The following is a 24,537-nucleotide window of genomic DNA, read 5'->3' as shown; positions in this document are numbered from 1 at the left end:
GGTTTTTAAAAGTGTAACGTTCACAGCATCATCGATGCATGTTTAGCAAAGCGGGAAGATGCCTCTTGTCTGGTGAGTGAACAAGGCAGCCAAGGCTTCGCGTACCCAGTTTATGCAGAACGGGCCCTGAGAACCCAGAATGCCTGGCTTTAACGTGATTGTGTTGCTGGAATGGGTGGGGTGACCACCAGGCCATCTGGGGTCCCCGTCAGAGAAGCATCAGCTGTTATGTATTGACTGTGCTGTCATCAGTCCAGCGCCCAAGCCCAGGCAGACAGGGGCTCCCTGTGTGGTGCAAGAGGTGACACTCCCCAACACCAGCCATCAAACCAGTAGGCGTCCTTCACGTGAGACACTGAGGGATGAGCCCGGTTCTCGACGGGCAGCTGGACGCCCCACCTTCAGGGGCATGTGCCCACCAGTCTCTTCTGCGGTCCGACTGTAAAAACTGCCCGAGCTCTTTTACAGGATGCTTGTGGTCGATTTTTTAAATGTAGCTCTTTCCCTCAGACTTCAGAAAGCCTGAGCATAACACCACCAGACGGCAGCAGAGTAACTTTCGAGCCTGTGCAGCTTTGTCGTGTTCAGCGTCACCTTGATGACCTGCCCTTTGGGAGAACATTGTGTTTGGCAAAAGCTCTGACTTCCAAAGCATCGGTTTTGGGAAACTGTATCCATGTCTATTCGGCCGCCCCTGTCAGGAGCAGTGGGCAGACCTGGATGTGACTTACATAGCCATTTAACGTGCTTGTAAAGGGCATTTTATTTTTTTATAAATTTTATTTATTCATTTATTTTTATTTTTGTCTGCGTTGGGTCTTCGTTGCTGCGCGTGGGCTTTCTCTAGTTGTGGCGAGCGGGGGCCACTCTTCGTTGCAGTGCGCGGGCTTCTCATTGAGGTGGCTTCTCTTGTTGCGGAGCATGGGCTCTAGGCACGTGGGCTTCAGTAGTTGTGGCTCGCAGGCTCAGTAGTTGTGGCGCACGGCCTGAGTTGCTCCACGGCATGTGGGATCTTCCCGGACCAGGGCTCGAACCCGTGTCCCCTACATTGGCAGGCGGATTCTTAACCACTGCGCCACCAGGGAAGTCCCAAGAGTATTTTAACATGTGGCAAAATGCTCAAAATATAATGTCAAGTGAAAAACCCTAGATTAAAGCTGCACTTAAAACGAGGTGTCATTTCTGCAAATATCTGCTTCTAGGTATAGTTACGGGAACAGAAAAGAGGCCGGAAGGAAATATAACAAGATGTTAGTAACTGTCTCGGGGTGAGAGCATGAGTTACTTCGATCTTGTCATTTATACTTCTTTGTATTCTCCAGACTTCCTACCGCCTGGAAAACCTGTTTTTATAGAACAAGTCTGAGGAGACACGTGTTGTTTGCAATGCACTGCATGGGGTTGACCTCACGGCTCTTGTCTCCATTCCTGCAGGAAGCCAGGGGATGCCCGGAATGCCGGGCCCGAAGGGTCAGCAGGGCTTCCCAGGACCTTCGGGCCATCCGGGACTGCCCGGGCCACCAGGACAGCATGGCTTCCCTGGAGCTCCTGGCCGGGAAGGGCCCTTGGGGCCGCCGGGCTCCCCAGGTTTTGGAGGTAAGGATCCACCCTCCCATCAAGGAGTCAGGGCCTCACTGACAGCGGAACCAGCACTGCCCCCTTGGGGAATTCTCAGCTGTGCTCCAAGGAACCCCCCTCTCAAGAGCTGCAGGGGTTCGGAAAGCACCGCACATGGCATGGCTTAAAAGACGGGAATTTATTCTCTCAGTCTGGAGGCTGGAAGTCCAAGATCAAGGTGTCCATAGGGCTGGTTTCTCCTGAGGCCTCTCTCCTTGGCGTGCAGACGGCCGTCTTCTCCCTGTGTCCTCACAGGGTCACCCCTCTGCACGTGTCTGCATCCTAATTCCTCTTTTTATAAGGACAACTGTCACACTGGGCTGGGACCCACTCTCATGACCTCATTTAACTAACTTCAATCACCTCTTTAAAGGCCCAGCTTTAAATACAGTCACATTCCAAGGTACTGGGGTTAGGATGTCAACATTTGCATTCTGCAGGGACACAGTTCAGCCCCGAACAGGTTCAGGACATGTATTTCATCAAACAAGGAGAATTCAAACAGCCTGAGAAGTCTGTCCTTCTTTGTACCTGTTGTGTATATTAGGGTTCCAGGTAAGATTTCATTAGGGAAAAAAATTCCCACTGCAAAAGTTCAAAATCTGCTCTGCTTTGAAGAGGCAACATGATTTGTTTCCTGAATGTGAAAAATTTGGAGAAGAAAGGAAAAAGCCTCTTTCAGGAAAACCATGGGGCGAGGTGGGCGGGAGCAGAAACGCACAGACACGAAACTGTAGATGTTTGCTCACTGGAGCCCTTGCAGGGGGACCGAGCACATCACAGAGCGGCTGGGAGGGGCCAGACGTCCATGAGGCAATGTCCAGGGTGACCCTAGTCTGTCGTTTGCCATAATCAGGTGACAGCTTTGTCCAGGACCGTAGCCGTCCACACAAGGCAGTGCCGTGCCCCACATAGGTCAGACATAAGCCAGATGCGTCCCCCAGAAGTGGCCTCGACTGCATCCAAAATCTGGGGGCTCCAGTCAGGGGGAGCGACACTGTGCCGCCCGCTGATTTCATAGTAACGGGAACCCCGGGCAGCGGGTTCGGGCCACATCTGTACCAGTGTTCGCAAGGCCTTGCCTGTTCTCAGGCGTGGAACGCAGCACAGTGTGTTCAAGATCCACGCCAAAGCCCTACCTGATGGAGCCCACGGTTTAGGAGGGGATGGAATTACCCACGGGAAAGCTTGTGTTTGGCCGGGGCGAGCAGCAGGGTGACCAGACCACGGGGCCCCGCGTTTCAGACCGCAGGGGAGCTGGTGGGCTAGAACAGCCTTGGGAGGAGGGGATAGGAGGGGCCGGCGTGGAAGACGGGCCCTTCCTAGGAGGGGTACAGCCCCAGGAGACAGGCCGGGGGAGAGCGCATCATCTGAGGAGGGGGTGGGAGCCTAGAGGGGGACATGGGGCCGGCGTTCAGAAGGCGTTGGATGCCAGCTAAGGAGCAAGAGCCCCTGGGCGAGGGAGCCGTTGGGGGGTTTTAACAGAGGGGCTGAGCTTTGTCGGGGAGGCTGGGTAAGGGCAGGCCGGCAGCTGCTGACACCCTAACGAGATGAGGATGGCAGGTGTCGCAGGACCTCCCCTAGCACCTAACGCCAGCGATGTCAGGAGGGCCGCCAGCCACAAGTAACCCCAGCCGTTCCAGCTCTGTGGCTTTGCGCCCGAGCGGAGAAAGTCTCATGTGACTCGTGTCCCACGGGCTGGCCGCCGGCTGTCGGGGAAGGACCTCTTTAGAAAGGCCAGCCTGCGGTGTGCTACACGCTCTAGTCACACCTTCAGACTCACCTCTGTGGTTACACTTGCCCATTGTCCTTCCAAGACGTTTCTCTTACCAAAAGTTATTGGTATCGATGTCTCAGAAGTATCGTAGAGGTGTTTTCTCTGTGTGGTTTGTTCACCTTGTTTTATCTTCCTTCCCCGTCCTGACAGGTCTGCCTGGAGACAGAGGGGAGCCAGGTGACACAGGCATCCCTGGCCCCGTGGGCATGAAGGGTGTGTCCGGGGATAGAGGTGACCCTGGCTGGCAGGGTGAGAGAGGTCATCCCGGAGGCCCTGGATTCAAAGGAATGGCCGGGATGCCTGGTGCCCCGGGCCCCAAAGGTGACTGCAGAACACGACCGGGGACCTAGCCTGTGGGGCGCGGGTGGGACAGCTCTGCGGGAGGGCCCAGCCTTGCAGCCCCAGGCTGCGTCGGGCCCTGGGGACCGGGCGATGCTGCCCAGGCTGGCTGTGACCGCTGTGCCCCCAAATGCCAGTTTATTAACTTACCACGAGAGAGGGACTGTCTGAGGAGCGGACTTACTCTCTGCCAGGGGGGATCTGTGGACAGGCCCCCGGGAGTCGGGATTCAGATCCGGAGGCTGGGTGGTGAACGGAAACCAAAGCAAAGGGAAATGCTTGGTCCCCAGCGTAGGTTTCCCTGCTCGCAGGTGAGGCTAGTCCACCCGCAAGTGGGGCTCTCTGGCCCTTGACTGCAGCTGGAGACACCGTGCTGCCTTCTCCAGGGCCCTTTGCCAGGTTTCCACGCTGGGTGCAGTGTCAACATCACACCAAGTCCCAGGGCCCCTTTCCAACCTGGTGGAAAGACCACGGCCCCCGTGACTTCCAGTTTCCTCTTGTCTGTCCGCCTGCATTGGCCTTACGCCTTGTCCCCGCTGGCAGACGGGCTGACTGCCCCTCAGGCAGCAGACCAGTCCCTTAGCAAGTGCTGTCCCGCAAATCCTACTGACGTTAAGAATCTTCGCCTGTCCTCACACAAGTCGCAAGTGGGAGCCACGCCTAACCCAGCGCTTTCTCATTCCCTCTGAAGGAGTTAAGGGTTCTCCCGGGATGGACGGCTTCCAAGGCATGCTCGGGCTCAAGGGGAGATCCGGGATTCCAGGAAACAAAGGAGAGACTGGATTTTTTGGAGTCCCCGGGCTGAAGGGCCTGACTGGCGAGCCCGGTGTGAAAGGTACGTCACTTCTCGGCCAGGTTGAGACTCACTTTCACGGCGGCCTGACACTGCCTAGAACAATGTTCCGGGAATCCAAACACTAGACACTATTAAAAGAGAAGCTAACTCCAGGAACTGGAGGGCCTCCTCCTTGCTTCAATGCACTGGCCGTGTATAAGGAGGGAGTGCCACTGACCGAAGGAGACTTGAGAACGGAAACGACGCAGCGTTAAGAACCAAAAACATCCTAAGAGACACGTCCCACCATGAGTATTCCGTGGTGCACATGAGGAAGTGAGGCCAGGGGAGAAGCGGAAGGTGAGGTCTGAAGGACAGAGCGCCTTTGGCAAAAGAGGGACACGGTCGTCCAGGTGGACGGCTACACCCCGTGCAGAGAGACGGTGACCCCCGGAAGCGAGCCTGCTCCAAGCCCTGGCCTGGGGGGGCAACCCAAGACCCCAGGTGGGAGATGCAGGAAGGGTGTTCCCAACGAACCACATCTTCATGACATTTGTTCAGACACCCTTGTTCTCAAAGTATCACCATGGTCTCTAAAACAACTGAATTACTAATAACAAAGGTTGATGGGGATGTAAAGACATGGGAACCCTCAGACCCTGCTGGTGGGAATATCAAATGGTGCAGCCAGGGTGGAAGATGTTGGCAGTTTCTTAGAAAGATAAGCACAGAATTACCCAGCAGATCCACTCCTGGGTGTGCACCCGGGAGAACTGAAAACAGACATCCACACAGAAACTCATACACAAATTTCGTAGCAGCATGATTCATTATAGCCCCAAATAGAAAAAACCCAGATATCCATCACGGATAAACAAGATGGGGCATAGCCATATAAAAGAATATTAGTCAGCGATGAAAAAGAATTGGGCTCTGACACATGCTACGACGTGGATGAAACTTGAAAACATCATGCCGCATGCTGTCTGCTTCCATTTGTATGAAGTGTCCAGAACAGACCTGTCTGCAGAGACAGAAAGTGGGTTAGTGGTTTCTGTTGCTGGGGAAGGGGAGACGGTGGGGGGCGGTGACCACTGAGGGGCACAGGGTTCTCTGGGGTGAACCTGTTCTGAAGTCAGTGGTGGTCCCTGTGCCCCCCTCCCTCGAGGAGAGAAGCGTGGAGGAAGATGGCTGTTCCCATCACCTGGGCTCCCAGCTCGCAGCCTCGGGGGAGCTGTGCCACCCATGGCTCAGCCCCTCGGGATGCGGGCTTGAAAGGAAGTACGGCAGCAGCCGAGAAGCTTTCCCCACCCAGGCTCTAACCCCTGCTCCGGAGGTCAAGGGAATGACTGCATTCTGTTCCCTTCCAGGCAGCCGAGGGGACCCCGGCCCCCCCGGACCACCTCCCATCATCCTGCCAGGAATGAAAGACATCAAAGGAGAGAAAGGAGATGAAGGCCCCATGGGACTGAAAGGATACCTGGGCTTGAAAGGTGAGGCCCCGCCTGACCTCAGAGCCGGTGGCCTGGGGTCCCCTGCCTACCCCAGCCCCTCGCAGTGTACGAGAGTAGCAGAGACGCCCCAGCGCCTGGGCCAGCCTCCTGTGCTGCAGCCCTCCTGACACCCTGACGTCCGTGCCAGGGGCTGGCGGGTGGTTCTCGGGGGCCCAGGGGGGTGGAGCAGGGTCCCCCCAGAACTTCACACTCGGTCTCCCTGCAGGCATTCCCGGAATGCCAGGGATCCCCGGGCTGTCGGGAGTCCCTGGGCTGCCAGGGCAACCAGGCTACGTCAAAGGAGTCAAAGGAGATACCGGATTCCCCGGCGTGCCCGGGTCACCAGGATTCCCCGGCGTGCCCGGCTCCCCCGGAATCTCAGGGTTTCCGGGCTTCACAGGCAGTAGGGTAAGTGGGCATCTTCTGTGAGTTCCTCTCCCCGTGGCCTGCTGGCCGAGCACTGCGGTCCACGGCTCCTGGGGGACGAGACTCAGTTCTGCCACTTATGGGCGGAATGACCCTGGGCAAGTTACTGAACAAGTCTGTGCCTCAGCGTCCTCATCTCTCTAATGGGCAGTAACAGTCCCCACCTCACAGGCTGCTGTGGGGCTTGAATGAGCTCTTGAGATGGTACCCAACATGTTTGCCCAGGTAAGCCTGGCAGAGGGTAGGGCACAGTCAGCCATGATTATGACTACCACTGTCATGACCATGGTCTGTGTCATTGATGTTATTTATTTCAATAAAAACTGCCATCATTACTGCTTTGCAGTTTAATAAGAACAGGTATGCAAACCAGCTTCTATACTACACTGAAAAACTTTAGGACTTTTTTACAAAATGATGACATCGCAAACCTTGAGAGTTGGTTTTAGCAGAACAGCTGGATACGCTAACCCTTCAAAACTGCAAACTTCACCAAGTCAGACAGAGAAAGAGAAATATCGTATGATATCCATTATATGCGGAATCTAAAAAGAAATGATGAACTTACTTACAAAACAGAAGCAGACTCACAGACTTAGAGAACAGACTTACGGTTACCGGGTAGGGGGGAAGGGTTGGGGGAAGGGATAGTCAGGGAGTTTGGGATTGACATGTCCACACTGCTATATTTAAAATGGATAACCAGCAAGGACCTACTGTATAGCACAGGCAACTCTGCTCAATGTTATGTGGCAGCCTGGATGGGAGGGGAGTTTGGGGGAGAAAGGATACATGTACGTGTATGGCTGAGTCACTTCGCTGTGCACCTGAATCTGTCACAGCATTGGTTTTTTTTATATAAATTTATTTATTTGTTTGTTTATTTTTGGCTGCATTGGGTCTTCGTTGCTGCATGCGGGCTTTCTCTAGTTGCGGTGAGCAGGGGCTACTCGTCATTGCGGTGCGCAGGCTTTTCATTGTGGTGGCTTCTCTTGTTGCGGAGCACGGGCTCTAGGCGCGCGGGCTCAGTAGTTGTAGCATGCGGGCTCAGTAGTTGTGGCTCACGGGCTCTAGAGCGCAGGCTCACTAGTTGCGGCGCACGGGCTTAGTTGCTCTGTGGCATGCGGGATCTTCCGGGACCAGGGATCGAACCCGTGTCCCCTGCGTTCTTAAACACTGCGGCACCAGGGAAGCCCCTGTCACAGCATTGTGAATTGGCTATACTCCAATATAAAACAAAAAGTTTTTTTTAAAAAATTACAAACTTCACAAACGGCCATGTAAGATGGTTTCATGTTTGGCTTTGCTCCAGGGCGACAAGGGAGCTCCGGGGAGAGTAGGCTTTCACGGCGAGATCGGCCCCATCGGTGACTTTGGTGAGTGTTGCTGGGACGCTGAAAACAGGGCATCCCCCATCCAGAGCGTCCCGGGCAGTGTGGGGACATCAGGCCTGTGGGTGCTGTTATTTTGAAGCAAATTATTCTTATTAGGAATGTAGTGTCATAGAAGTTGCTAAACTAACCACAGGAAGACCCGACTTCAGCCATCTTTTTTGCACCTAACAGGTGATATTGGAAGCACTATAGACCTTCCAGGAAGTCCAGGCCTGAAGGGGGAAGGAGGCACCGCTGGAGCCCCAGGTACCCGCGTGGTTCTCCATCCCTTCACCTTCCGCAGCCTTTGCCCCCTGGTCTGTCGTCACTCACGCTTGCCAACTTACTCAGTGAGCCCATGGGTCACGACGTAGGGATGGTCTGAGGTCCTTAAGCCCAATGTGTAAGGAAGACTGGAATTTTTAATTAAATTGAGCCTGAAGACAATGTCAGGAAACCTTTCTCTCCCTGAGAGGGAAGATGGAGAGAATCAACATTCAGTGGATGGGAGTAGCTGCAGCCTCTAAAAGGTACCACATGTGCCTGTACTGTTGGGACATGTCCTAGAGCACGAAACAAGTGACACAATGACCAGAGCCCTTGCAAACTGTGAAAGGTCTAGAAGAAAGGGGAGTGGAAGTCAGACCTCTCTACTGAGTAAGGCAACAAGGGGCAGCCCCCCAGCCCTGGGTACGTCAGGGGGTGTCACGTGGCATGGCAGCTCACGCCCCTTCTCTGAGCATCACTGAAGTTCAAGATCAAAATTCCTGCTTGTGTCATCTCCCACGGGACTTGGAATAGATGCCTCCTTCCTGCGATTTTATCTTGGGAGACCCCACAGGTCTGCCTAGGGATGGCTCGGGTTCAGGGAAAGAGTCTGTCCATGTGTTCGGCCAACAAGGAGGGCGCTGAGCTTTCTTGAGAGAAAGCACCAGCATGGAAAGGGGCATTCAGCCCAGTTGGGAGTGGAGGGCTGTCACTGAGGAATAGGTAACCTCACCTATGAACTCCTCTGGGCTCCCTGTAGATCTACAGTTTGGTCTCCCGACGGCTTTATTCACAGACAAGGGTACCTTAGGCTGGCTGGATCTCCCATCCTAAATAATTCCTTTGGCAGTGTTGTTTATAAAAGCAGAAATGTGAGACCATCTTTGCCACATATGTCACTAACCATGGCCTCCTTTGTTCGATTGAAAATGTGTGTGAAGAGAAACTGCCCCACCCCAGGAAATACGGTTGTTACCCCTTGAACGTTTAGCTTTTAGTTAAACTGAAGTCCAGGAAGTGGAGCCTCCCACTGTGTCCATCTCCAGGGGACTGTATCCTAGGGCCAAGGGGGCGGTGACAGTTGTCAGCATCCTCAGGGGTGTTCCATTCGCCCTAAGACAAGTGCAGTGTAAGAAGTGGGCTCGGCCCCGGCGCTTGCCCCTGCAGCGTGGGTGGGAGGTGCCCAGGGGCCCTGGGCAGGTGGCCTCCCAGTGGGAGGGCCCCGGGGACCGGGGGCTCTGGCCTGGTCCCTCCTCGGAGGATGAGAGACAGGCTGCACTGGACTCTGGGTCCGGGTGGAGGTGGTGGAGACCATTTATGGAAGAAATAGGTAAATAGGGGTTTGGAGCAGATTTTAAAACACTAAAATAATCCATAGAAAACAAGCAGAACTTCTTAGGTGGTTTTCTTCAAGACCACGAGAACGCCGACAGTAATTGTTCTGAGAAGAGCCTCAGAGATTTCAGGAGACACTGGCGAAAGTGACTGTGTAGAATCGGGTTGGTCTGAAGTTTCCAAAATCTTCCAGCGTCCCAGAAACACCAAAACCTGTGGCACAGAATAGTGTCACTGACGGGAAGGCAGCGCTTCTCTAAGTCCACGCAATGAGCAGAGAAGTACCTGAGGGGCTCGTCTAAAAGGCAGATTCCGGGCCTGACCCAGACCTGAGAGGCTCAAACATCTCATGTTTTGACTAACCCCCAGATTCCCCGGCACAGCACCCGTTAGAAACCACTCAGATAAGGGCTCAGGTGAGTGGTCTCTGGCCGCTTAACAAGGCGCCCAAAATGTGGCAGCTTAGAGCACCCACCACTGGTGTTATCTGACAGTTTCTGAGGCCAGGAATTCGGAAACAGGGTGGTTCTCATGAGATTCTGGTCATGAGGTCAGGAGGGCTGCCTCATCTGAAGGCCAGACTGGGCTGGACCACCCACGTCCAAGGTGGCTCTTGGCGGGAGGCCTGAATTCCTCCCCATGAGCTTGAGTGTCCTCATGACATGGCAGCTGGCTTCCTCCAGAGCAGGGACAGGGTGAAAGCAGTGATGATTTGTATGAGCTGGGCTCCAGGTGGCACAGTGGCCTGTCCACGGTGTCCTGGTGTTCACGCAGGTAGCCCTACTCGGTGTGGGTGGAGCTCACAAGGGTGTGAATACCAGGATGTGGACCACTGGGTGCCAGCTTGGAGGCTGCTGACCACAGGCTCAGAGCAGGGAATTAGGCAGAAATTTAGTTGAGGAAGGAGCCGTCTAGATTTCCACCCCCATTCACAACTGGAAGCACCAGTGCGAAGGCAGCATCCTTTACCTGGTGCCCCCTTGAACCCCACGAGCCTTAAACCCCAGTGACATGACGGCTGTGGTTTGTTCTGAGCAGCACATCTGTGGTTACAGGTCTAAAGGGATTCTTCGGAGAGAAAGGAACAGCGGGTGATGTCGGCTTCCCTGGGATCACTGGCCTGGCAGGAGTCCAGGGCCCTCCTGGACTTAAAGGGCAAACAGGTAAAATCCCAGGCCACACCACCTTCCCCCAGCCTGCCCTCCCTGGGCCCAGCTGGACGGTGCGGTGGCCAGTGAGGCCGAGTGCGGCCGAGCCCCCAAATCTCCAAGGGCTCAAAACAAGGGCGGCCAGTTCTGCCCGTCTGCTTTTCGCCCGCGGTCACAGCCGAGGCAGCTCCCTCCCACCTGTCCCTCCCTAGGTCCAGCCCAGCCCAGCTGTGGCGAAGGCACGGGGCCGATGGCCGTGTCTGTGCGGCCACCGTCTGTCTCTCCGTACATGTTTAGACAGTTCCTGTGATGGCTGCCTTTCGTGCATTTCAATTGCAGAATTCACGGGGGATCCCGAGTTACACGAGTGAATTCGTTTTGTGCTTTTTTCTTGCTGCTGTTTTGCTCGCTGTTGCCCGGGATCTGTGAACACAGACAGGCTGATCCTCAAGGGGTCTCTGGGTTCTCCCCAGGCTTCCACGTGCACGATGGAATGACATTACGAATACACAAGCTGTTCTGTTAGGCCAGGCTGCGCTAACCCTGCTGAACTTGAATGCGGGGTCCAAGGCCACGTGGAAGGGAAGCTGGTTCTTTCCCGCAAAGTCCCTCCCCGAGGCAGGACCCGAGCTGGAGGCCACGAGGCCTCGGGGTTCCTGTGTCCCCCTGAAGGATGTGTCTCTCCCCCAGGCTTTCCCGGACTGACAGGGCTGCAGGGGCCTCAGGGAGAGCCGGGACGGGCGGGAGTGCCCGGCACCAAAGGAGAATACGGCTGGCCGGGGAGCCCAGGCCTACCAGGTAAGACCCTTCCCCTCTCTGCAGACACGAAGCAATGTCAACCTGCAAAGAGGCGTTCACTCCCCAGAATGATGAACAGAAACCTGCCCGGAGACCTCAGGGTGACTCTCAGTCAGCACCTGGGCGGTGCAGAGGCAGGACAGAGGAACAGATGCAGGGGCCCCGCTGAGCGAGGTCTGGTGCAGCCCTTGGGGGGCTTGGGGAGTTACTCGGCCCGGCCTTGACAGGCCTTGGTCAGGGCACAGGCCCTTGGACACTGTCCTGTCCAGAGTTCAGGGGGGCGCACCCCGACTCCACATTCACTGCCCGCATCACAGGAAGAACTGTCGCCTGCTTCCCAAGTCCCACTTTAGGAAAGCTGATCCTCGGAAATCCAGAAGGAATGGAAATGATACCAGGCTGTTGGTTCCAAGCACCGTTTTTATACATACAGTGACTCACGGATCAGGAAAAGAAACACACAGCACCGCCCAGTCCCCTTCTGGCTGTAACGAGTCTGTCAAAAGTTTCCATGAAACAATTTTTAGGTTAATGGTTCTCCTGGGTGACACAGAAGCGACTGATTTACATGTCACAGTATTTGCTGTACTTCCGGTTTGCCCAGCTTTCGAACACACTGGATGGGCGACCGTATCACAGCAGAAAAAAGCATCTGATTATGTTAAGGGTCTCCCTCTGCTCCGCCATGGAATAACCACGAGGGTCCTCCACAGGTCTGCCCGGCCTCCGCGGCATCGGCGGATTACACGGCTTACCAGGCACCAAAGGCTTCCCCGGATCCCCAGGTACCAGATGGCAGTGGGGCAAGGGACCGGGTGGCCCATCAGGGACTTGGACGGGGGTCGGGGAGCTCAGGGAGCAGGGTGGGCTCCGTCCCTGAGGCCACGGGGACTCAGTCCCATCTGGCTCCTGCAGCCTGGGGGCCCAACCAGCAGGCAGTTAGTTACTCCTCCCAGATCTGGAGGCGGGAAGCTTGGGGTGGGTGCCGTTGCGGCAGAATCCGGGTGAGGGCCCTCTTCCCGGCTTCTCGCTGTGTCCGCATGCGGTGGAGAAGGAGGGCGAGCTGTCTGGTGTCTCTTCTTATAAGGACGCCAGTCCTATCGGGCCCTTTCACCCCAAAGGCCTCCCAAAGGCCCCCCTCCAGACCCCATCACGTGGCGGGTTAGAACTTTGACAGATGAGTTTGGAAAAGACAATTCCCTTCACAGCGGTGGCGTACGGGGGTTCGGGCCGGGTGGGGTGTTCCGTAAGGAGAAGGAAGTGAGACCTTTAAGAAACTGTTAGAAGCTGCTCTTGGAAGTTATTGTGACCCTTTTTGTCCTGAAGGAGATACAAAGCCCATCCTTTCCAAAAGCCAATAACAGAATGAGGTTTGCATGATTAGCCCCTTCCAGGATCTCAGAATACTATCTGCGTGTCCATCTGTTCCTCAGAGGGGACGAGATCCCCTTGTGCAGAAAGCTTCCTTTTTACCTTTGTCCCCCTCTGGGAAGCTGCCATCACAGGTGCAAAACTCTCGGTGACTTCTCTGAAATTTCTTTATTTTAAATTTAGTTCCTTTCATCTTAAATCTTAATGCCCTGTCTTTGCATTTAATTTTTTTTTTTTTTTTTTTTTTTTTTTTTTTTTTTTTTTTTTTTGTGGTACGCGGGCCTCTCACTGTTGTGGCCTCTCCCGTTGCGGAGCACAGGCTCCGGACGCGCAGGCCCAGCGGCCATGGCTCACGGGCCCAGCCGCTCCATGGCATGTGGGATCCCCCCCGGACCAGGGCACGAACCCGTGTCCCCTGCATCGGCAGGCAGACTCTCAACCACTGCGCCACCAGGGAAGCCCCTACCACTGCTTTTAGAATATTCTCTTTATAGATGTTTTACGTAATCAAACATTCATCTGTCTACAGGTAAATTTGGGTGTGTGGAATCATATATAAATTCACACACTCATGCTTCAATGAACATTTCAATTCGAGTTTAGATGCTCAGGTTATGTCACTCTTTCTGACACCAGCTACTTTGAGCCCCTGATGTGGGAACAGAGAAGGTTTTAAATAGCATTTCCCTTTTCAGCCTAACTCAGGCTTAGCACCAGGAGCCTGGGGCCCTCGGCAGGTCTCAGCTGCAGGACCACCTGCGTCCTGGAATCTGGGATTTTTCCAGGGGGCCTCGGCGGTCTCCCCTATAAAGCAAAGGGGTTCAGTTACGATCCTCAGGATTCCTTCCAAGTGGCAGGGTCTGGGACACCAAGGCCACCCAGGGAGCTGAAATCTCCACAGCTGCCGTTGGGTTCTCTGTTTCTTTTTTTTTTTTTTTGCGGTACGCGGGCCTCTCCCGTTGCGGAGCACAGGCTCCGGACGCGCAGGCTCAGCAGCCATGGCTCACAGGCCCAGCCGCTCTGCGGCATGTGGGATCTTCCCGGACTGGGGCACGAACCCGTGGCTCCTTCATCGGCAGGTGGACTCTCAACCACTGCGCCACCAGGGACGCCCGGGTTCTCTGTTTCTGAGTCTCACTGAGAGTGTTACTCTCCCTCCACTCATGAAAATGGACTCTGCCCGGTTGAAGACACTGACGTCTGCTTGTCAACCCGGCCACAGGTGCGGACATCCACGGGGACGCCGGCTTCCCAGGTCCTATTGGGGCCAGGGGTGACCCAGGAGAGGCCAACACCCTTCCAGGCCCCACAGGAGCCCCGGGACGGAAAGGGGAGCGTGGAGTCCCAGGTGAGGCCAACACCCCAGTATCACTATCTGCATCCCCAGAACCACAGTGTCCATGAGTCTGAGAGACGAGAGGCCGGGGGCAGGGCAGGTGCCGGCTCCTCTGGGGAGAATTTCTTGTTGCAAACCTCCCACTAGTGTTCCATCATTTATACTCCATCATAATCTTACTCCGCTGGGGTTAGCTAGTGACCACACTCCCTTGGAGGACGGATAAGATCACACTCCAGCCCCTCGGTGCCCCCAGGGTTAGGTGTGCACCCGGCACAGGGCCCTGGCTGTGATACGCGCATGGGAGTGTTGGATAGATGAGTGAATGAATGCATCACAGCCCCTGAGCGGTGCCTGCGTGCCAGGCGTGGACCGTGGTGGGAGCAGCCAGGGAGGGGTGGTCTCAGCCACTGAGCACGAGCCCCAGCCCCACCCCCTGCCCATCCACCAGCAAACCAGGCTCGACCTAAACTGAGAGGGAAGCGCCCCAGCATGTGCTTTTGGCCCAGCGCTTGTCTTCTGACGGCTGGGGCCCGCACCCACCCCCGGCTCAGCCCAGCACGCTGTCCACGGACGCCGTCTGGGCAGCCGGCAAGGGTGCTGGACCAGACAGGCCCGTCACATCTGGGCTTCCAAGACAAGGGCCTGAGCGCCCGTGTTCTGGTCAGAATTACCCCCGAAGCTAGACCCATCGACACCCAAAGGAGAGGCCAGGCCCTGAGGAGGCCAGCGACCCTGATCTCCTATGGGGGGGGCGGGTATCTCAAGGCCCACGGACCGCATCATCTGATTCTCCAGGGTCTGTCACCTCCCTCTCCCCTTTCATTAAGTGGAAAGTCCAAATTCCCTGATATCCAAGCCCCACAGCATTGATCTGAAGGCAGGAGAAGGAGAAAGGCCAGCCAACTGGGGCCTTACTGTGAGTCCTGAGGGGCTGCATGGGGTTCACACAGCTCCACCCAGGGCCGAGGACCCAGGCTCAGGCCACCAGCACAGCCCACCCAGGGCCGAGGACCCAGGCTCAGGCCACCAGCACAGCCCACCCAGGGCCGAGGACCCAGGCTCAGGCCACCAGCACAGCCCACCCAGAGCTGAAGACCCAGGCTCAGGCCACCAGCACAGCCCACCCAGAGCTGAGGACCCAGGCTCAGGCCACCAGCACAGCCCACCCAGGGCTGAGGATCCAGCACAGCCCACCCAGGGCCGAGGACCCAGGCTCAGGCCACCAGCACAGGACCACCAGCACTGTAGCTGAGGCCTGAGGAAAGTGCATGTAACACAGTTTTCTCTGTGAAGCACATCCCAGCCTTCCTGAAACTCTGGACAGCACTTCAGCATGACACTTGGGGGCCACTCTAAACAGTGAAATCACCCACAAAAAGCACAGAAGTGCAGAAAACATGGCACTAGGTAGACAGTAGGAGGATCCTTGTTGACACCCTGAGCTGGGAGTCACCCTCTCCCTCCTGCTCGTCCAAGAGCGCTGCGGGTACTGACTGGGGGTCACCAGTAGACCTCAGTGGAGGAAGCAGGACGGCAAGTCCAGAATCTGTGGACAGTGAGGACGGACTCTGCCCAGGACGTGGACATCCATCGGGATCCGGGGTCCTGGAGGACGGCCTGGGCAGGACTGAAATACCAGCGCCCGCCATCCTGAGCCTTCCCACGACGGGTGCTCCCTGGGCCGACAGGGCTGCCCTGTCAGTGACGCCCTCCCCTCAGGGTAGGGCCAGGTGTCACCCACAGGTAGCCCCACCAGCTGTCCCTTGAGCAGGTAGCATGCCGGTGAGGACAGTATCCCAGCAGAGGCAGGTCCACGGGACCCTCTAGGCAGCGAGAGGAGGCTGGTGGGCGTGGGGACAGGCAGCGCGGCCCCTGTCTCCCCAGACCCGGCCTGAGAGCCTGCGCTGGGCGCCTTCCATCACTGCCTCTCCTTGTTGGCCCCGCTCCTGGACAGGTGAGGGCACAGAGAGGGAACAGGATGGAAAGCTGGGCGCTGGTACTAACCAACTTCTATTTCCCTCCTAAGGGGAACGAGGCCCGGTTGGGAGTCCAGGACTTCAGGGGTTTCCAGGCATCACCCCCCCTTCCAACATCTCTGGGTTACCAGGTGACGTCGGTGCGCCTGGGATATTTGGCCTGGAAGGTAAGCACGGCTCACACTTGGATACAATGGAATCTCTGGGGACAGGAGCTGGCCACGACCTGATTGCTTGAGGGATAGAACGCTTTCGTTGTCCCCCTTGAGGGGACAAGCCAGACAGAAAAGGACACATACTGTCTGATAGGAGCTCCCTAAGTAACCACATTCACAGAGACGGAAAGTAGACAGTGGGGGCCGGGAGCCAGGAGAGAGCGTCCGCCGGGAAGAGGAGAACGTTCCGAGCAGGATGGCGGTGATGGCTGCACAGCAGCGTGAAGGCACCTCATGCCACTGAACTGCACACTTAAAAATGGTTAAAATGTTAACGTTTATGTTATGTATATTTTACCACAATAAAAAGCAAAGTTGCCCAGTGTTACAGACTTGCCAAAGCCGGTCCCCTGAATGGGTGACTTTGCATCCGGCCTCCCGGCCGTGACTGTGCCTTCCTCCTGTGTACACTTGCCTTTCTTGGGACTGATGCCAACAGGTTATCGAGGTCCGTCGGGGCCACCTGGGCCTGTGGCTCTTCCTGGAATCAAAGGAGATGAGGGGAGTCCAGGAGCCCCCGGAAACCCAGGCACCAAAGGATGGGTCGGGGACTCGGGGCCCCAGGGCCGGCCTGGCGTGTTCGGGCTCCTGGGAGAAAAAGGTAAGGGTCGGTGCCCGTCGGGGGCTCCTCTCGGGGAGGCTGGCGGCGCTGGTCAGAGATGGCCAGAGCCCCTGCCCAGCCCCATGTGTCCTAACGTCCTGCTTGTCCGGAAGGGCCCAGAGGGGAGCAAGGATTCATGGGCAACACAGGTGCCGCCGGGAGTGTGGGAGACCGAGGCCCCAAGGGACCCAAAGGAGACCGAGGACACCCGGGTAAGTGAGTCTCGGAGGGGACACTCTGAGGTCATTCTGTCACAGGGACGTGGTGGTGACAGGGGTTGTTGGAAGGGCTCTGAGCGACTTCCAGGTGGGTTATCACCCACCACACCTCTGGAGAGCGCGGTGGCTCAAAGGAAGCTCCAGAATTGGTTCAATGGATCAAAAATGGAATAGAGACCAGAGCAAGAGAGCGGAGTGGTCCTCACGCATCATCTGGCCTTTCTTTTCCCTTTCCAGGCACCCCGGGTGCTGTGGGCGCCCCGGGGATTGCAGGAATCCCCCAGAGGATTGCCATCCAGCGGGGGCCAGTGGGTCCGCAGGGAAGGAGAGGCCCTCCGGGGCCTCAGGGGGAGATGGGACCCCAGGGCCGCCCGGGAGAACCAGGTAGGAGCAGTGCTGCGGGGCCACCCCTCGTTTCCTGTTTGCTTTGCTTTCACTTTTGTTCTCCTGCTGGAAAGCACTGGCTGAGCACCAGTGATGGAGCGTCGCATTCTTCCCGGGGCACTCACGCGTATCTCGGTGGCTGTGCAGGTTTCCGCGGGACTCCAGGGAAGGCAGGGCCCCAGGGAAGAGGCGGCGTGTCAGCTGTTCCCGGGTTCCGAGGAGACCAGGGGCCCGTGGGGCTGCAGGGGCCCGTTGGCTATGAAGGTGAGTGATGGTGTCGGGGGGCAGAGGGCAGGGAGCTTCCTCCAGGCCCCGCTGTGAGTCTGATAAATGGACCGTGGTGTACGGGGAGGGGTCAGACGAGCCCCGCGATGAGCAGAGATGAGGGGCTGCACCCCGTAGCCCAGAGCCTGGGGCCCCCGCTGCAGCCTGGGTCCTGGGCAAGGCCCATATATCTGCGCCCACCCGGTGTCCCCTGCACCTGGCAGAACACCTGGCACAGAGTCCCCAGGACAGGCCGGTCTCCTTCCTTCCTCTGAGACATCTGCGGGTGCCTCAGAAGGAAGCTGCTGACATATTTCGAGAGACAAGATTCCTAAAGCTCTTGAAGGCCGGAAACTATGAGCTGAAAGTCACCGATTACATTACAGGAGCCGCTGTGAAGTCTTATATCATCGACTTCTTAAAATTATTTGCACGTGTGCGGGATAGGATAGGCCAGAAATAATAGCAATTCGTGCAAAAAAAAAAAAAAAGTCTCGAGATTTGGTGTAATCCACCTGCGCTCGGTTTGAGCCCGTGGTGTGAGCACTGTGCTGACAGTAAAGGCGGGCTGCACGGTCAGCGCCCAGATCGCAGGAAGCACATCGCAACCCACGGCCAGGAGAGTGTAAAATGCGGGGGGGATGCAACCCGAGACATGCATGGCGGGGCAGGGGGCGGCGCATCCAGGCAAGGGGCCAAGACAGTGCCGGGTGGAGGGCACGTCCTCTGAGAAAGACAGGATCCCCCAGGACGGCTGATTTCAGAGGGCTGAAGGGTTGTCCTGTTGGGGGCAGATCAGCCGTTCTGCAGCGTCAGGGCCAGAATCGGGCCCCCGGGTGGACATCTGGGGAGGTGGGCTTCTAACCTTGGGAATGGCTGCTCCCCGAAGCATCAGCAGGGGGACCTGCCTCCTGGGGTAGAGGAGGTGGGCGGGGCTGCACACGGTGCTTCCGTGGCCCTTCTGACTTCCTGATGCTGTCATTCCTGCTCAGAATGGGGCGCCCTGGGGGGACGGCTCGCAGGGGAGGCTGAGTCCCTGCCCCTTGTTCACTCCCATCATTGTGGTCCCACGTTAGGGCACGGGGATGGGGTGCGGGCCTCCCCAGGAGGCTCCTGGTCCCAAAGGGCAGAGCCACCGAGACCCCGGCCCTTGGGGAAAAGCAGAGCAGGGCTGTGAATGTCACCACGCACGCAGCCAGCACGTGGGCTGCGGTCCGCACGGCAGCTGCAAGGTGGCCTCTTTGTCTCGGGTCCCAGGGGAGCCAGGCCGCCCCGGGAGCCCTGGCCTGCCTGGCATGCCCGGCCGCAGTGTCAGCATCGGGCACCTCCTGGTGAAGCACAGCCAGACGGAGCAGGACCCCATGTGCCCCGTGGGCATGAACAAGCTCTGGAGCGGATACAGCCTGCTGTACTTTGAGGGCCAGGAGAAGGCCCACAACCAGGATCTGGGTAGGTACCGCCTGCGAGCTCAGCCAGCCCCGCTGGCCACAGTGAGGTTGCTGAGTCCTCAGAAGGCACCAAGATGCCCCCAACCTGGGGTCAGGAAGCCCACTCTGCCTCGTAGCCCTCAGCGGCCTCCGCAGGCTCCCGCGGCCCAGCCTCTCGCTGCCCCGTCCCCTGGAGGCTGCCAGCCGTTCCCCGGCATTCTTGCTTCTCACCCCACAGTGTATAAGCAGTCAGGCCGGGGCCGCAAGGGTCTGGGAGGCACTTAGAACCCCGCAGAGTGGATATGGGGGCGTGTGTGTGTGCTGGTATTTATCCAAGGAAGCCTGGTTGCCAAAAGCAATTTAAAAGACCTAACAGCCCATAGAAAATGTGGCCAACACATACTAAAATCGGGGGCTTGGAGGGAGGGTGGCCATGTGTGTGGTGGGGAGATCTGCTGGGCTGAACCCGATGATCTGTGCACCTTCCCGTCCAGATAAGTTTTTTTTTTTTTTTTAAAGTGAGACATAGCAAACTAGAGTAAGGGCCTAAAACAGCAGAGACAGGGCAAGGCTGGCACAGGGCCCAGCAGGCCGCAGAGGGCAGAGCAGACACCCGGCTCTCAGCTGGAAAGCAGTGAGCATGAAAGGGGAAATAACTCACTGTGGCCCTAAGATGAAGTTGGTGGAGTCATTTGGGGGAAGAGTAACCAGAGTCCCTCTGGGAGGCACCTGGGTGCCGTGAGCCAGGCCCCCAACTGGGATGCCATCGGTGGGTACTGGGGGCTAGTGCTTTAAGACCCCCCGACACGGGCCTCACCGGGGTGCTATTCGCCAAGTCGCCCCTCCCTCTGACCCAGCCTGGTCCCGAGGTGTGCGGGAACCTCGAAGGGCACAGTGCTGGTGGAGTCAGCCCCTGAGGGGTTGGAAAGCCCAAGCCCGCCCTCCACCCCGCCCCGCGCGTGGCTGAACCCCGCCGGGGGCCTGGAGGGGCACCTTCCCGGCACGCTCAGCCGTGACAGTCCCTCCCTGCACTGCAGGCCTGGCGGGCTCCTGCCTGGCCCGGTTCAGCACCATGCCCTTCCTGTACTGCAACCCTGGCGATATCTGCTACTACGCCAGCCGGAACGACAAGTCCTACTGGCTCTCCACCACCGCCCCGCTGCCCATGATGCCTGTGGCCGAGGAGGACATCAGGCCCTACATCAGCCGCTGCTCCGTGTGTGAGGCCCCGGCCGTTGCAATCGCCGTCCACAGCCAGGACGTCTCCATCCCCCACTGCCCGGCTGGATGGCGGAGCCTGTGGATCGGATATTCCTTCCTCATGGTACGTGGGGCTTGCCTGCTCTCTCTCAGCGCACGGGCCCAGGTGCAAACTGAGTTCCTCTCCCCAGCCACATCCTGGCCTTTGTAAGACTAATCAGGGCGGTTGTTCAGGTTGTGCACTGCACAAGGGCACCTGGCCCAGGGGAGGAGTGAGAGCTGGAATACAGCCTCTGCACTTTGCTCATTGAGCCGTGTTAGGCCTGGAGCTGCCCCCACCCAGAGGGGACCCATTAATTTGCCACTAGGCCTTTGTACAGCCTTAATTAGGATAAATTTGGCTATCATGATAGCATCCCTTACAATTTTCCTGTTTACCATCAGAGGGAGAAAGGAAAGTCCAGTGGGGAGGGTGGGTCTTGTATTGCATTTATATTTATTATGACTGTCATAATTCCACTACATTGACCGGATGTCCAACGTGTTAAACATTTCATAAATTAATAACATAATATATATATATAAATTATACCAAGTTTGCTAATCTTATCAAAACAACAGAAAAAAAACCTGGATTCTGGGAAAGGAAGGAGAAGACAAAAAAGTGTTGATTTTTTAACATTTTTTAAGGTATTGCTGCTGCAATAATTTGAAGCAACAGGATACTAAGTTCTGTGCTGGGACAGGCAACTGTCTGCTTTTCAGGAGCTAATCATGTCAGGGGGCTTTGGTGGATGGACAGAGCTCTGGTCCCGTCGAGAAATTCAAAAATGAAAAACGAGCCTCTTCCTTGTGAAGGGAGTGATTACACTGTATCCAGAAAGGTCAGACAGCCCTTCTTTTATTAGCAGTTACATCTCGAGCTGTGTCACGGGGTAAGGGATAAGCACACATGATCCTCAGTAAGCGCCTCCTGCCAGCCTGGCCCTTGACACCCCCAAGGCGGGTGACAAGAGGACCGTGGTCCCCTCGCGCTGCTGTACAACCAGGGCGGCGCTGATGGGCCGCTCACACCTTCCCTTCCAAGAACGCGGAAGCACCTGCTGGCACAGACGCCGGAGAGCCAGCACATGGCTTAGTGTCCCCCTGCCTGTCTGGGGGACGGTCCCTGTCTTGTCTGCACAAAAGACACGCTTTGATCCATCGCTGCCACAGCAGCAAAGACGTCGGCCCCCCCTTACCTCAGTGACCCCTCTCGAAGCTGGTCTGGCGGCGACTGTAAGTCTCCAGCCAGCCATCAGTTCACTTTTTCCTTTCGATTCAAATGAGGTCCTCACAGGCCGAGTGTCCAATGAGTGATTCTCTTAAGAGACATCAGCTGCTTGAGTCCCAAAGCCAGAGGCGTGTCCACTGAGGCGAGCACATTGGAAAACGGGTGTGTGTGTGCATGTGTGTCTGCACGTGTGTGTGTGTGTGCACGCGAGTGTGTGTGTGTGACATGCATGGGGGGACCAGCAGGGCCTCGGCTCTTTCAGGCCAAAGCGGGGCTTGAGATGCCCCATGAAGACACGCCTGCTTGTCTCTGTCGACAACACACAGTAGCTCTGTTTGGGAACGCTTCCGCGTTCTGTGAGCAGAGAACTATTCAGAGGATTTTGTTCTTTGCTGCTTCATTTGAAGAAAAGGTTAAACTGGGCTTCTGCCCAAATATCTCACAGGACAGCCTCTTCTGTGCCCTGCCCACTGTGGTTGAGGTGCTCCTGTTCTAAATTCGCGGGTTCTGACACCACACTTACCACTGGGCTTGCTGGACCGAGCCAGATGACACGTTTTAGAGAGAAGCTTTGCGATCCGGGGCCCCGCCATGCCCCTTCATAAAAGCTAAACATGTTTCTGAAACCAAGAGAAAGTAGAACTTGAAAGTGGCAAAGAAAATCCCCTCCAACACTTGGCCAGGTCTCCCAAGCAGAATCATCTCAAGCAACCAATTGCTAATTTAACAACCCTCTGATTGAAAAAAACTAATTACACTAGTATTACGTGTTCACTGTAGAAAAATCAGCAAGTAGAGCTTTTCTTAAAAAAATAATAAAATTCAAAGCACCCGTAACTCCCTCTTCATAAACGTTAGCCAAGGAGGGGGACAGGAGGCACTTCGGTGCTTTTAATTTTTTTGTTTTTTCTTTTGTTTTTTTTTTGGCTGCGCCACACGGCTTGCAGGATCTTAGTTCCCTGACCAGGAATCGAACCTGGGCCCTCGGCAGTGAGAGCTCGGAGTCCTAACCACTGGACGGCCAGGGAATTCCCTGGTGCTTAATTTTAATAGACCCTCTGGTTCTGACCCACATGTTGATTTTATTTTTTTTAATTTACTTTATTGACGCATAGTTGACTTACAATGTTGTGTTAATTTCCACTGTACAGCACAGTGACTCGGTTATACACATGTGTACATTCTTTTTCATATTCTTTCCCCTGATGGCTTATCCCAGGATATTGCACAGAGTTCCCTGTGCTCTACAGCAGGACCTTGCTGTTTTATTTTTCCTTTAAAAGAAAATATTAACGTGTCGGCATCTCTTCCGCCCCGTCCCTCTACCCTGCACAGCACACGGCCGCGGGCGACGAAGGGGGCGGCCAGTCGCTGGTGTCACCGGGCAGCTGCCTGGAGGACTTCCGAGCCACGCCATTCATCGAGTGCAACGGCGCCCGAGGCACCTGCCACTACTATGCCAACAAGTACAGCTTCTGGCTCACCACCATCCCCGAGCAGAGCTTCCAGGGCACACCCTCGGCCGACACGCTCAAGGCCGGCCTTATTCGCACACACATCAGCCGCTGCCAGGTGTGCATGAAGAACCTGTGATGTCGGGGCCGCCCCGCCGGACACGCTTCTCCAGGGGACACGCAGCCGGGGGGCCACTTTGGTGCTTATTCTTAACTTATTACCTCAGATGCCGACCCAAAAATTGACTTCATTTTTTTTCTTTAAAAAACAAACCAAAAGAATAATAAAATAAGGGCTACCAAAGGAATTCAGCACCAGCACTTCGACCAAATAACCCCGTGGCATCCAAGGCGCTGCCCACTCTCCCCACATCTGTAGGACACCCTGACCCCCCCAAAATGGAAAACCACGAACCCTCCCTCTCAGGCCATCCATACTAAACGGTTCCACGCTCAGTGTAGCTAACTTCTTCCTGTGTATCTATGTAGTCACTGCAGTCTCAGCCGCCACTGATAACCCACTTATTGAACTCAACGGGGAGGTGTAGACAGATGAGGCCGCGCAGCCTGCGGGCTCCCGAGCTCACTCCCGCTGTTCCCACTCGGGGGGCTCCTGGGGGTGGACTCAGCCCCGCTCTCCGAGCCCCCATGGTGACAGCGCCCTCTTCTCCCAAACGCCGGCAACGCGAAAGATGCTGGTCCCCTCAGGAAAGCCAATTGTGCCTTTTGTTTTAAAAGCCACTGATGTCCGCACACCAGCGCTCACTCTCCCCAGCACCCCTTACAGACCGTTGGGTTCGGCAAAACTCACGTAGAAGCGAAGACCTTCTCACCGTCAGTTGTCAGCCAGGCTGCGTGACAGCAAACTTGTAGGGTCGGAAGTGATGCTTCCACTGCCCCCAGGCCGTCCCTGGACACTTACCCTCCGTACTTTGTGCAGCATTGTATTCCTATGACTACTCCATCCTCTGTAACGACCCCCAAATAAAAGTTCGTTCTGAACATTTTTATACCCCGAGTCATTGCCTGCCTAATTTTCTCAAGTCCGTAGAGCACAAACTTTGCCGTGAACCCCAAAACACTGCATCCGGGCCCAAGTGCAAGCCCTGCACCCAGCTGGGCACCGCGCAGCTGTTTTTTCCAAGTTTCAGCAGATTGAACACAAGCCTGTCGTGTCATTCATTTCCCAGGGAGCTGTGTCTGTGTTTATAATGCGTTAGTGTTTATAGAAGACACTGCACCATCACCCATGGGGATTAGCAGGATGGGCACCAGTCAGTCACCAGCCCCAGCACAGCATCCCAGCAAAATCCCAGTGTTTCCAAGAAACAGCCTCCAAAACACATTTCCGGCTTCAGTTTCTCTGGAACCTGGCTGACCTTCAGGCACCCAACTCACAGAATTTATTTTTACCCTTTAAAATTCAATCTCATATTAAACTTTTTCTAAGTACAATTTCTACAGTTA

The 24,537-nt window shown here is 56.1% G+C and overlaps 1 protein-coding gene across 1 annotated transcript in view; it reads left to right on the top strand.

The window, feature by feature from the left end:
* Window positions 1-24,083, top strand: part of COL4A2 (collagen type IV alpha 2 chain) — a gene marked incomplete at its 5' end in the record, with an annotated part of 177,361 nt that extends 153,278 nt beyond the window's left edge. The window contains 19 exons of the mRNA XM_079722117.1: window positions 1,435-1,596; window positions 3,545-3,715; window positions 4,425-4,568; window positions 5,879-6,001; window positions 6,228-6,409; window positions 7,740-7,803; window positions 7,993-8,067; window positions 10,458-10,565; window positions 11,241-11,348; window positions 12,062-12,133; window positions 13,942-14,067; window positions 16,085-16,201; window positions 16,689-16,850; window positions 16,964-17,062; window positions 17,306-17,452; window positions 17,600-17,716; window positions 18,974-19,165; window positions 20,181-20,467; window positions 22,952-24,083. Of these exons, the coding sequence (XP_079578243.1) occupies window positions 1,435-1,596; window positions 3,545-3,715; window positions 4,425-4,568; window positions 5,879-6,001; window positions 6,228-6,409; window positions 7,740-7,803; window positions 7,993-8,067; window positions 10,458-10,565; window positions 11,241-11,348; window positions 12,062-12,133; window positions 13,942-14,067; window positions 16,085-16,201; window positions 16,689-16,850; window positions 16,964-17,062; window positions 17,306-17,452; window positions 17,600-17,716; window positions 18,974-19,165; window positions 20,181-20,467; window positions 22,952-23,209 (2,714 nt within the window). The 3' untranslated portion in view covers window positions 23,210-24,083. The remainder of the gene's footprint in view (window positions 1-1,434; window positions 1,597-3,544; window positions 3,716-4,424; window positions 4,569-5,878; window positions 6,002-6,227; window positions 6,410-7,739; window positions 7,804-7,992; window positions 8,068-10,457; window positions 10,566-11,240; window positions 11,349-12,061; window positions 12,134-13,941; window positions 14,068-16,084; window positions 16,202-16,688; window positions 16,851-16,963; window positions 17,063-17,305; window positions 17,453-17,599; window positions 17,717-18,973; window positions 19,166-20,180; window positions 20,468-22,951) is intronic.
* Between the last annotated feature and the right edge of the window lie 454 nt (window positions 24,084-24,537).

This window comes from Hyperoodon ampullatus (assembly GCF_949752795.1).
Source record: "Hyperoodon ampullatus genome assembly, chromosome: 16".
Taxonomy (NCBI): Eukaryota; Metazoa; Chordata; class Mammalia; order Artiodactyla; family Ziphiidae; genus Hyperoodon; species Hyperoodon ampullatus.
This window is presented reverse-complemented; position numbering and strand designations above follow the sequence as displayed.